The sequence below is a fragment of the Phascolarctos cinereus genome, unplaced genomic scaffold (genome assembly GCF_003287225.1).
Source record: "Phascolarctos cinereus isolate Bilbo 61053 unplaced genomic scaffold, phaCin_HiC Scaffold_726;HRSCAF=1367, whole genome shotgun sequence".
Classification (NCBI taxonomy): domain Eukaryota; kingdom Metazoa; phylum Chordata; class Mammalia; order Diprotodontia; family Phascolarctidae; genus Phascolarctos; species Phascolarctos cinereus.
This window is the reverse complement of record NW_027556098.1, coordinates 114,830,806-114,844,261: the sequence shown is the minus strand read 5'-3', so window position 1 is coordinate 114,844,261 and position 13,456 is coordinate 114,830,806. Positions and strand designations below refer to the sequence as shown.

General features: G+C 37.8%; 1 protein-coding gene across 1 annotated transcript in view; it reads right to left on the bottom strand.

Annotated features, from left to right (window-relative positions):
- Window positions 1-9,569: 9,569 nt before the first annotated feature.
- Window positions 9,570-13,456, bottom strand: part of PARP14 (poly(ADP-ribose) polymerase family member 14) — a 73,085-nt gene continuing 69,198 nt past the window's right edge. The window contains exons 17-18 of the mRNA XM_020985940.2: window positions 13,277-13,451; window positions 9,570-10,167 (exon numbers count right to left, since the gene is read on the bottom strand). Of these exons, the coding sequence (XP_020841599.1) occupies window positions 9,878-10,167; window positions 13,277-13,451 (465 nt within the window). The 3' untranslated portion in view covers window positions 9,570-9,877. The remainder of the gene's footprint in view (window positions 10,168-13,276; window positions 13,452-13,456) is intronic.

Sequence of the window (13,456 nt, the reverse complement as noted above, 5' to 3'; positions counted from 1 at the left end):
GAGTTGGTCAAGGGAATTCCTTGATTCAGGAGTGCCTACATCAATGAAATCATAGATTCAACTTGTGTGCCCCTACAATAAGCACTGGGTACAGGGAGATAAATTGAGGCATGTTTCCTTGAAGCTTCATGAGCCCAGAAATTTTATGCTTAAGGGATCACAGGTCTAGAGATATAAGAGACCTCAAATCACTCCTATTGGTGAGGAAATTGTGGTCCCTGGAGATAAGGTGACTGGCTTGTGGTGAGATTTTCACCTAGTATATCTGACTCCAGAGCCAGAGATGTTCTCACTGTACCCTCTGTTATAGTATAAAGGTGATTCCTGTACTGGGTATTTGTTATGTGTCCACATGGGGCCATCCAGATGTGGCTCATGGGGAGCCATGAAGAGATATCTCTATAGTTTCTTCTCTCCCTGCCCCCCCCCCTTCTCTAAAGGAGAGTTTGATTCTGCCAGGAGGGAAAGAAAGAGATTGGGGACAGAAGCTGGCCCTCTGATCTTCCCAGTGATGAGCTTTTCCTGGGAACATGATGGTGGTGGAGTTGAATCCCAGGAGTACAGCTATTGGAGAAATGCTTTTACAGAAAACTAGTTAAGGCTGAATGATTATCAATGCAAAGCAGCCCAGTGGGAGTTTATGAATGACCATTCTAAAAACCTAGGCCCTAAAAGTTTCTCCTAGAAACCTGAGACTGGTTGTACTAGTCAGATTCTGAGAATGTGAATGAATGTTGGGGGAATGGGCACAGAATGGGGTGTTTCAGTATCAATAAGTATTTGGTGCTTTCTAAAAATAGAAATCTTGATCACTGGAACAATCCAGGTAAGCAAAACTCAAAACCAAAACAGTGGCTTAGTGGTCAGTAAGCCCAAGGCTACCAACTATTGGGCTATGGACTAAGAGATGTCATGTTACAGTGGAAAGACACTAGCTCATTTTGCATGACTTCACATATATAATGAATGAATCTCATATTGCTTGCCTTTTCAATGGGTGAAGAAGGCCTGGGAGTGAGGGAGAGATTTTTGAATTCAAAATTTTTAAAAATGAGTATTAGAAAATGTTTACAGGTACTTGGGAAATATTTCATGAAATACAGAAAATATTTTTTATAAAAAAGGAAAGACTAGCTCTAGAATCAGAAAACCTGGGTTCAAATCCTTTGATGCTTGTTGTCTGTGTGACCTTAGCCTCTCTGAGCATCAGGTTCCTCATCTATAAAAATGTAGAGGTTGGAACTTTCCTACTTAATAAACTCTAGTGATTTCCTATGACTCTAGCTTTAAATATTATTTTGTGTTTATTTCAGATTTTTAAAATGCCTACTTTTGTGTATTTTATAACTTACATAAAATTAGTACAGTAGTATGCAAATATAATTAGTAAATAAGTAAATACACATATTTGGGGTGCATACTCAAAGTTTTTACTGATAGAAGTGTGAGATCAAGAAGGTCTAGAGACTGTTAGACTAGAAAGCAGCAGTGATGATTGAAAAAATCTGGAAAGACTGGGTATAATCAGTGCTTTCAGCTAACGCTAAAACAGTAATAAGAGATAAACTGTATTTGTGAATTGCTTTCACTCTATATCAGCTGTCTCCTAAAATTCCCCCACGCTGCCCTTAAGTTCAGTTAGCCATGTTAGGGAATATAGGGAACTAGCCTAGCAAGTGGTTCGTTGTGGGAATTGAGTGAACCACACTGACTCCATCTTGTGACTCAATTCTGGAGTTAGCTCAGTTATGTGTTTAGTCCAACTTCTGTCTTATGAGAAAACTTTATTCAATTATGGGAATTGGGAGAACACCTTATTTTATGTTTGAACCTAGCTCTGCATGGCTGGGAAGTTGGATCTTCTCTCCCTGCTGTTTAGAGACCCTTAACTAAGGACTTAGGTTACACTGATCAAAAGACTGGTGCAAGGAGTTTTCTCACGATTGTATATCTCAAGCAGCACATGTCCTATCTGAAAACTGGCCCCATACTGATCAATCAGCTATTCTTTTCATGTTCCTTTGACTGGCAGACACTTGAGGGGAGTGGGACACCTCTTTTTCTGATTTCAGGGAATTATACCTGTTTGCTCTTCCCTTCCCAACTTGGAAATTCCCTAATCTTTCCTCTAGTTAGAAATCAGATTACCTAATGATGTATTGTTTCCTTTTGATTTAATGGCCTTATTTTATTGTTTATAATTTATAAAAATCTGTTTCCCCCTGTATTTGAGGTCCAGCCCTAAACTGAGGAAGGGACTTGGTCCTAATTTGTTGGGCAATAGGCATGCATTACTTAGTAAATCAATATGCTCAGAAGCCTGAACCTTTGTTTCCTCAGTCATTCCATCTTTTACCCACCACACACCCCCTTGAACATGTACTTTCTTCTGGATTCTAGTAGATGGAATGGTAGAAAGCAACATCCCCAGAGAAGAGGAAATGGGGAAATACAATGATTCCTGGGCAGGACTTTGACAAGAAATCTTCTTTGTTTATCTTTGAGTTGGTGGCAACAAAAAAATTTAACTTAAGATCATTGATAAGATAGAGTAAACCAGTCCCTTTGGGGGCCATCACTGAGCTGAGGTGGGACTTATCTCTTGATTATACTTTTTGAAACAACTGAAAACATTTGACAAAGGATATTCCTTGGGGAAAGCCTTGTTGTTTGTTGTGTTTTGTTTTTTAGAGATACTTTATAGGTATAGTTGATACAAAGTTCAGTTATGAGAATCTTTTCCATAACAAAGTTTGCTTGTGTAAAATAGGATGTATGTCTAGATAGGCAAGAGCATTGAACCTGGGATTCTGAGATGTGGGTTCAAACGTTGTCCCTGACGTTTGCTAGCTGTATAAGCCTCAGTGGGTCAAATGGACTATCAGCCTCAATTTCCTCATATATGAAGTATACTTATAATTCTTAACTCATATGGTTTCTGTGTAATGGGATAATGTATGCAAAGTTTTCAGTATACCTTAAAGTGCCATACCTTAAAATGGGCAGCCAGGTGGTGAAGTGGATAGAGCACCAGCTGGGGGTCAGGAAAACTTATCTTCCTGAGTTCAAATCTGGCCTCAGGCACTAGCTGTGTGACCCTGGGCAAGTCACTTAACCCTGCTTGCCTCAGTTTCCTCATTTGTAAAATGAGTTGGAGAAGGAAATGGCAAACCACTCTGGTATCTGTGCTAAGAAAACGACAAATGGGGTCACAAAAAGTTGGACCCAACTGAAAAATGACTCAACAACAACAAAGTACTATATGCATGTAAATTACCATTATTTTCAATTAATTTACCACTGATTTTTCCTTAGTAGAGTATTCTGATGCCATCTCCATTTGGTAACTTTTATTAAATGACCTGGAATTAGAACTCAGTTCTTTGGATAATAGTTGTTTACTAACTACAGCATTCCTAGTGGACAGGATGTTGGTCAACCTGAAGACAGCTCAATACACAATAAAGACATGAAAGTAGTATTTGATCTTCATTAAAAAAAGACATCTTGGTAAATGGAACAGGCTTGGAAAGCAAGACCCCCTAAAGGTCATGAAAGCAAAGGGTAGGGGGCAGCTAGATGGCACAGTGGATAGAGCACCTGCTCTGGAGTCAGGACCAGAATTCAAATCCAGCCTGAGGCACTTACTAGCTCTGTGACCCTGGGCAAGTTACTTGATCCCAATTGTCTGAATACAACTGAGAGTACAAGCAACTGAGAACAGTGGGGAACACGTCCAGCAGACAGTAGTTAGGTGGCAAAACCAAAAGATATTAGTAATTCTGTAGAATTGGAAGATTAAGTTCTACCTCCAACATGTTCCCTGGTCCCATATGTTGCTTTCATGTGTGTTCCTCCATGCTGGTATTATGGCCATATCTTATGTAATTTATGTTATATAATTATAGTCACACACGATCCCCCATGCCGATCCATTCTTCCCAGTTGGCATGTGAATATTTATGGAAGATTCTAGGTTTATGGAAAGGTTGTTTTGCCATTACTCTTATTACTGTGCTATTTTATTAGAGATAGCTAAGTGGCAGAGTGGATAGAGTTCAAATCCAGTCTCAGACACTTACTAGCTGTGTGACCCAGGGCAAGTCACTTAACCTGTGTCTGCTTCAGTCTCTGTAAAATGGGGATAATAATAGCACCTACTTCCCAGGGTTGTTGTAAGGGTAAAATGAGATATTTGTAAAACACTTTGTATAGTGCCTGGCACATAGTAGGTGCTCTATAGTTGCTGATTCCATTCCCTCTATTTCCTTCCCCCATTTTATTAAATGTCTGCTTTGAACCAAGTGATCAGTAAAAGTTACAGTAGTGTGGCCTTGGAAGCTATGGTTTGGAGAGGATTCTGACGCCCTAATTAACTTGAATCTGGGGTAGCTTTGGGGGACTCATGGGAGAGGGTGTGGTGTGTTTGTGTGCTATATTTATTTTACACGCAAAAAAGGACACAATTGCTTTCTTGAAATCTGGACTGTCTGTACATATCTGAGACAAAAGCCAGTGTAACCCTGAGTCATTTTAATTGTGGCTCTGCATTAGTCTGTGTGGGCATCAGTTACCTTCTGTTAACAGCCTCAGTAAGGAAAAGAGTTTCACAGCCATTGGCCAAGAGGACTTAAAGAATCCATATAACCTTTCTCTGAAGGAGAGAAGCTAATCACAGTAGGGGATACAAACATCTTAGTTTTTGAAGGTGATATGAATATAGATTCTTGGCTAGAGGTTATAAGTGAGGTATGGTGGGCAGAAGAAAGAGCTGGTTGAAAGAGCTAGCTGGAAGGGCTTTTAGCCTGCTTCTAATCCTTCAGGATTGAAAGACAATTATTCAACAGTCCCAAATGCTATCCTGGGTCTGCCATTGCCAGGTCATTGTTACTCTGGGCAACTTTCACTTTCCTCATCTGTAAAATGAGGGAATTGGATTCCTTTCAAGTCACATTCAGCCCTAAATTTCTATTTTTTTGATTTTCATTTTAATTAAATCTTTCCTTTTTTGTAATGATTATTTCTATATATATGTATATGGATACATATGCATAAAAAACAATTATACCATTTACTGAAATATTAATGCCCTTCTCACCTTGTATTAGTTTCATGATTCTGACAAATGCCCATGTATCCCTCAAAATACCAAGAAAATGTCAAGTTAAAATATAAAAAATTTGGAATCTTTCAAGAACTATATAGTATATTAAAGAAAATGTCTCAAAGCAGATTTTGAGCTTGCTCAGAACCAGGAATATCTGATTTCAAGTCTCATCTTTGCAACATACTGGCTGTGTGACCCTAGACAAATCAGTGCTCTAGGTAACTCTTTAGGACTATAAATTGTTGGGAAGGTACCAACCTGCATTGGTGGAGGGAATTTCCTCCTTTAGGAGTTATCTATCCTAAGGAAATCATGAGCCTAGTCCCTATCCCTACACCAAGTACCAAGGACATCTTTCCTTATAAAAACAAATATAATTGACTATTTTCTCTTTTTCTTCAATTTTACTTTCAGTTATAAATTATCTCTCCTCTCTGTTCCTCTACTCATTGAGAAGACAAGAAAAAAAAACTGTTACATATATGTATATTCATACAAGATAAATTCTTGCATTAGCCAGACAAAAGGAAGAGAAGAAAATATGCTTCAGTTTGCAATCTGAGTCCATCAGCTCCTACTTGATTGGTTATTGTGTTAATCAGAGTTTACAAAGTCTTTCAAAATTGAGTATCTTTACACTACTGCTGTATTATATAAATTGTTCTGCTGATTCTGCTCATTTCACATTGCATCAGTTCATACAAGTCTTCCCAGGTTTTTCCTGAAACCATCCCCTTCATCATTTCTTACAATGGTATCCTATTGTATTCTTATGCCATAACTTGTTTAGATATTCCACAATTAATGGACACTTCCTCAATTTCCAATTCTTTGCCACCACAAAGAGATTATATATGTGGGTATGTATATATGTACATGTATACACATACACACACACACACATACAGAAGCACACACACTGCACCTTTGCCTCTTTTGTTGTTGTTCTCTTTGGGATGCGGACCTAGTTGTGGCATTGCTGGATCAAAGAGTATCCACATTTTTAATAGCCCTGTCAGTATAGTTCCAAATTGTTTTCCAGTATGGTTAGCCCAGTTCACAATTCTACCAAAAGTACATTAGTGTGTTTATTTTTCTACTTTCCCTCCAGCATTTATCATTTTCCTTTTCTGTCATGTTAGTCAATCTGATACATGTGAGGTGGTACTCCAGAATTGTTTTAATTTCTCTAATTATTGGTGATTTAGAGCATTTTAAATATGACTATTGATATTGTATTTGTTCCTCTGAAAACTTTCCATTCATATTCTTTGACCACTTATCAATTGGGGAACTGGCCCATTTTCTTATAAATTTTACTCAGTTCCCTAGAAAGTTTAGAAATGAGACCTTTATTAGAAAAACTTGCTGCAAAGATTTTCCATTTCCTGCTTTGCTTCTAATTTTAGCTACATAAGTTTTGTCTGTACAAAATCTTTTTTAATTTACTGTAATCAAAAGGATCCATTTTACATCCTGTGAACCTCTATCTCTTATTTGGTCATGAATTATTCATCTGTCCGTAGATTTGACAGGTAATTTCTTTCATGCTCCACTAATTTGCTTTATGATATCACTATATCTAAATCATGTAACTGTTTTGAGCTTATCTTGGTGTGTTGTGTGAGAAGTTTCTCTATACCCAGTTTCTGCCAGTCTACTTTCCAGTTTCCCCAACAGTTTTTGTTGAAAAAATGAGTTCTTGCCCCAATAACTGGGATCTTTGGGTTTATCAAACACTAGGCAATTGTATTCATTTTCTTCTATATGTTATGTAGCTAATCTGTTCCACTGACCAATCTCTCTATTTCTTATCCAGTACCAAATTGTTTTGATGATTACAGCTTTGTAATATAGTTTGAGATCTGGCCCTCCCCATCCGTATCCCTCCACTGTTGTTTTCTAAATCATCCTGGAAATGAACACTTACATATAAATGATTTAAGTGGAATCTTCTCTCTTTGCACATTTTATAATGACATGACTTCAGGGTTGAGTAAGATTGGAGGAATATATTAGGGATTTGCTAGAACCAGCTTGAACCACCTTAGGAAAGCTGGTTGTTAATTTTTCAGTGTGAACAATTTGCACCTTAGAAATTGGTAAATGTTACGAATCAGGGCTTGATTTATTGTTTTGTTGATTGTCTGAACTTAAGAAAATGATGGAGAAAATGTTAATAATGAAGATTAAACTTAAAGGTGAGTCATGGCTAGACGTTGTTAAAAAATTTACCAGCACACATCTGGATATGCCCAAGTGAAGGTCCTGGGTTAAACTCAAACTGCTTATATTACTTTTGAATCCATGGAAGCTAGCCAAGAAAATGAATACATGTTCTTTTGTTAATGACCTAAATGGACTCAGAGTCAGCAACAAGGTTGTCCAATGGCCTATAGCATAAAATTTTAATATTTATCTTTGACTCGATATGTGATTTCAATGATGTAGGGAGCTATTGGTGAGGGACTTCCTTTACTAAATGCTGATTGATCCCTTCTCTGAAACTTATAGGTATATATTTTAAATGGGTCTACAAACCATCAGAAGCAGGGATGACAAGGTTAATGGTAGTGGTCTTCAAGCATTTAAAGAGCTGAGAATAAAGCTAGCACTAATGCAGAAGAGGGGTAGATTTAGGTTCATTATTAGGAAAGAGCTCTGATCATTGTCCCACTATAGAAGAAGATGCCATTGTGAAGTAGTTGTAAGGCAGCAAGGTTGTGTGATGAAAAAAGCACTGGAGTTGGATTCAGGAAGATCTGAGTTCAAATCCTGCCTTGGACATTTATTGCCTGTGTGTGCTTTGGCAAGTCATGTAATTTCTTTATGTCTTAATTTCCTCATCTATAAAATGAGGAAACAGCACCTAATCTCCCAGGGTTGTGATTATCAAATGAGATAAAATCTTTAAAATGCTTTGCAAACCTTGAAGTGCTATATAAATTCTACCTGTTGTTTTTAGTGAGATGTGGCTGTTCATTAATTTGGGATACTACCATCAGATCTAGATGACCTCTATGCTTCCTTTCAGATCTAAGAGTCTGTGATTCATTCATTTTGCCTGGAATGCTGAGTTGTGTTTCTCAAGACAGTCAAAATTCCTAATTCTTCTAAGTATGCAAGAGAAGCAGTCCTGCCCCCTTAAAAAGAACTACTCTTCCCATTCCAATGTGGTCTCAATGTGTTCCAGGAAAGGTAATACTTACATTACTCTACCACCTGTATCTACACTCTTCTCTTTCTTCGTTCATCATTCTACCTATAGTATGATTCTACAGGGAAAGAAGACAAGCTGAGACTCCCAGCACTACATCTTCTGCCTTTTGTAGGACCAGTTTTTTTCTTATCTCTTCTTTGAGTAAAAAGGAATCTACTCCATTTTTCTCCAGGTCCAATGTCCACTTTTTCTAGTTTAACCCCCCCATGACTTCAGCCATTGATTATCTCACAAAAATCATATCTCAAAACCCACAACAGTGTAGTGGGAAAGGACTAATTTCAACAGCAAGGATAAATACTCTGACTTAAGAAAATACACTGAAAGTAATACCTAATGTCTCCTGACTTCTATTAACTCACAGGAGGTATATGTGTGTGTGTGTATGTATATATACACACATTTGTATATGTTTGTATATGTTTATTTTTTCCAATTACACATAAAGACAGTTTTAAACATTCAATTTTTAAAAGAATTTCATTTCCAAATTTTCTCCCTCCCTCCTTTGTCTCCCTGCTCCCTCATATACTAAGCAATTTGATATAGTATGTATGTGTGCAATCATGTAAAACATATTTCCATATTAGTCATGTTGTGAAAGAAGAAACAGACTAAAAGGGGAAAAAAACCCATGGAAAAAATAAAGTGAAAAGATCATGCTTCAATCTGTAGTCAGACTCCGTCAGTTATTTCTCTGATGGAGAATTGTCTTGAATCATTGTATTGCTGAGAATAGCTAAGTCATTCACAATTGTTCATTGTACAACATTGCTGTTAAAATTTGCAATGTTCTCCTGGTTCTGCTCACTTCACTTTGCATTAGTTTGTATAAATTTTTCTAGATTTTTCTGAAACCAGTCTGCTTATAATTTCTTATATCACAATAATATTCCATTACAAGCATATATCACAACTTATTCAGCCATTCTCCAACTGCTGGACATCCCTTCAATTCCCAATTCTTTGCCACCACATAAAGAGCTGCTAAAAATATTTTTGTATAAATAGGTACTTTCCCCTTCTTAAAAAATCTCTTTGGGATACAAACCTAGTAGTGGTATTGCTGAATCAAAGGATATGCATAGTTTTATAGCCCTCTGGGGAGAGTTCCAAATTGCTCTCCAGAATGGTTGGATCAGTTCACAATTCACCAAGAGTGAATTGGTGTCCCAATTGTCCCACATCTCCTTGAACATTTATCATTTTCCTTTTCTGTCATATTAGCCAAATTGATAGGTATAAAGTGGTACCTTAGAGTTGTTTTAATTTGTATTTCTCTAATCAGTAGTGATTTTGATCATTTTTTCATATAACTGTAGAAGGCTTTGATCTTCATCTGAAAACTGCCAGTTCATAACATTTGATCATTTATCAATTGGGGAATAACCACAAGAAGCATACATTAAAAATCACACTAGTGATAATGCAAAAAGTTCTAATTTCAGCAACAAGAATGAAATGTAGTGAGCTAAAAAAAATACATTGAATGCGAAAACATGCTACAAATAAGTGTCTACATGATATCTCTTGGATGTGAAACCAAAATGCTATTTCCTGAAAGTAATGAGGTACTCTGGATAAGCCTGATTATCATAAAATATGACAAATAAGGTTGGATTACGCATATTGTTAGTGACACTGTCATATAGAACATTAGCATCTTGAGTTATCTTTGGTGGAGGGACAATTAATGATGGATTTCCAAGAGTGTAATCACCAGTAAGTACTCGCACATAATACATATGCTTCTTCCCCTTGATATCTGGCTTGGAATATGTGTTGTCAGCTGAATATAGGGCATCGACAGCAAAATAAGTTCCTTTTCCCCATGCCGTAGCTGTGAAAAAGACAAATTTTTTACAAAATTAAGATTATGTAATGTGTATTATTATATCAATAATGATGATGCCTGACACATGATCAAAGTAATAAAATCTCATTTCATTTTGTTGGAATTTTCTCTTTGCATTCATCACATTTACTCTTTCATTTTAAATTACACACACACACACACACACACACACACACACATATATAAAACACCTCCTTAGTAAATTCCTCAAAGGTTGGGTCTTTGCCTTATTTAATCATTGTATTCTCCTGCTCTAGTATAAGAATTTACACGAAACACTTGCCTAATAAATGTTTGTTAACCTGAATTCAGAGTCTCCTTCATTAAGCCAATGCCTACTTATAACCTGTCTAGAAGCCACTTTACTAAAAGCATAGCCAAAAACTTTTGTATAGACGATGACTACAACCAAGTGAGCAAAGTCAACATAGAGAGGCAAGAAATCTCTAGTCAACCCCAAAAGACAATGGTCAACCAGCCTGTCAGGTGACAAGTATTTATTATGTGCCAGGCACTGTGCTAAGTGTAGGAATAGAGAGGTAGGAACATGGCCCCTATCTTTAAGGAGCTTGCATTCTAATAGAGAAGACATGTGAACAACAATGTACAAGATATATATCGAATAAATGGAAGGTAATCTCAGAGGGGAGTCAATAGCAGTAAGGAGGACCTCCTGCAGAATGTGGGATTTAGCTGAGCCTTGAAGGAGGTCCAAGAAGCCGGTTGGCAGAGGTAAGAGTGAGAGCATTTGAGGCACGGGGGATAGTTAGTGGAAAGACCCAGAATTGGGAGATGGAGTACAGTGTGTGAGGAGCAGCAAGGAAGCCAGTGTAGTTGGACTGTTAAGTGTGTGTGAGTAAACTATGAGAAGACTGGAAAGATAGGGAAAGGCTACGTTGTTAAGGGCTTTAAATGCAAACAAAGCATTTCATATTTGATTCTGGAGATGTCAGGGAGTCACTGATGTTCATTGAGTAGAGAGAGGGGTGACATTCTTGGCCCTGAGTTTTATGAAAATCACTTTGATGGCCGAGTGGAAGATGGATGAAGTAGGGAGAGACTTGAGGCAGGGAGATGAGAAGGCTGCTGCAACTATGCAGGAGTGACATGATGAAGACCTGTACCAGGGAGTTGGCTGTGTGAGTGAAGAGAAGGGGACATATATGAGAGATGTTGTGAAGATAGAAACATGCCTTGGCAACAGATTGGATATGTGGGGCAGTGTCCTACTGTCAGAATGAAAGAACGCAGCCTCTCTTTCTGTTGAGGATTCAGAAATGGGCTATATTGGTGAATGTGAGCCTTGTTTCAGTATATCTGTTGCATCACAACAAAATAAAATATATCGATCATTTTTAAAAATCAGCTTTGTAAATAGTTATTCACCTACTGCAAAGGGAAGTAATAATTCATGTGAAGTGGACACAAATGGAAAAAAATATGTAACAGAAGTCCCGTGATCTACCACTGAATTTAAATCCTTCTTAGGTTTATAATATTATATATTTTGGCTACAACTTAGCAATCATTCATACTTTCTAAGGTTGATGATATTTTAGAGATACAAGATGGTATAGTGGACAAGAACAGAGGTTGTAGAGTCAGAAAGACCTTGGTTCAAATCCTGACTTAGCAATTTGCCAGCTATGGTCCTCAGAAAGCTACTGACCTCCATACTCCCATTTTTCTCTTATGTAAAATGAAGGGGTTGGATCCACTTGAAGGGCCCTTGTAGCTCTAAATCTCTAAGTCTTTAATCACTCCTTTCTATGATACAGATTGCAACCCATCCCAACCTTCTTTTCAATTCTTGTTCATATCCTCCCATAAATCCTGTACAAAGGATCTATGCAACAGGTGGAGACTTTTTTCCTACTCTCTGTGGGTACCAATGCAGTATCTTGACTATCCATTCCTTTGTTCCCTACTTCCCCTGCATGCTTCCCCATCTCATTTCCTGGCCATAAAGTTCCAGGATGATACCTTTTATGGCACATATGGAGTATAAGTCAGAGGCATCAATCTTGCAGCCTTTGGGATAAGTGGTCAGCAATATTTTTGAGGGAAGCCAGAATCAGATTGAAGGATAAAAGGGAAATTATACCTTAGATAGTTAATTTGTGGTTTTTTAAGTCAAAATGTGGCTGCAGAGATCCATTTCTGTTTGAGTTTGATAGGATTGGTGTAAGTCATTGATGACCATGTGACACATCCTCTTTATACCCACCATATGTCCCTCTTTACATCATGTGTCTCCCCCACTGCCTTTTGAGTCACCCATAATTTTCATTGTTCGGAGATTACTGTGTTCCCCTATTCACAGCCATATATCATCAAGGAAAGGCTGTTGATGACAAAAAAGATGGGGTGTATCTGTGTGTTTGTGTGCATATGTATACCTGTCTTAAGATAGCTGAAAGTGCTGTGTTATTGATTCCTGTTCATTTCTGGACCAAACTCCTTTTTTAGCTATAGTGCCTATCCAAGATTTGTGATTTGATGGACTAACTCAATGGATGGAGACATTACAATCATCCATTTTAATCTGGCTGCACTACTTTGGGACTTCTCTGACTAACTTCTCCACAATGTCCCAGGAAGCTCATTATTAGGATAACCTCATCCTTCTGTAAGATCTCATCAGCCCTTGGTACTCCACCTCATTACTCCCCTCTGCCTTTAACATTGGAGGGGAGAGGGAGGCAGGGGTGTCATGAACTCTGAATCTCCATTTAAGGAGGGAGCTTAGCTCTGATAGCTTCTCATTTCTCACCTAGCTACACCATGTTGGGTCTTCTCTTACTTTTCCACCATCCCCCCCATGCCCTTTTCATCTTCCTTTTTGTATTTTCTTCTCCCATTAGATTGTAAGCTTGAGGGGAGGGGATGTTTCCTTTGTGCATGTATTTTTATCCCTAGTGCTTAGCACGGTGCCTGGCACATAGTATATGCTTATTAAATGTTGATTGATTGAGAAAGAAAGCAGATTCCATGGTGACACACTTCAGTGTTCAGGTGCTGATGGTGTGATATGAAAGCCACACTTCACCTTCAGACTTTTTGAAGCAAACAAGATACCTGCTGCTTTACTTACCATTTTTCCCAGCATAACTGCGATTAAAGCCTTGGCTATTGACATGGGACACTGAGTCAACATCTGTCCCATGGAAGAGGTATTTTTCATTATTCGTGTGTTTGTTCTGGTCATCTATGAGTATTTTCTTTGTCTTATACAAATTCCAAAGGCTTCTGTTCTGTATCCTCTGAATCTACA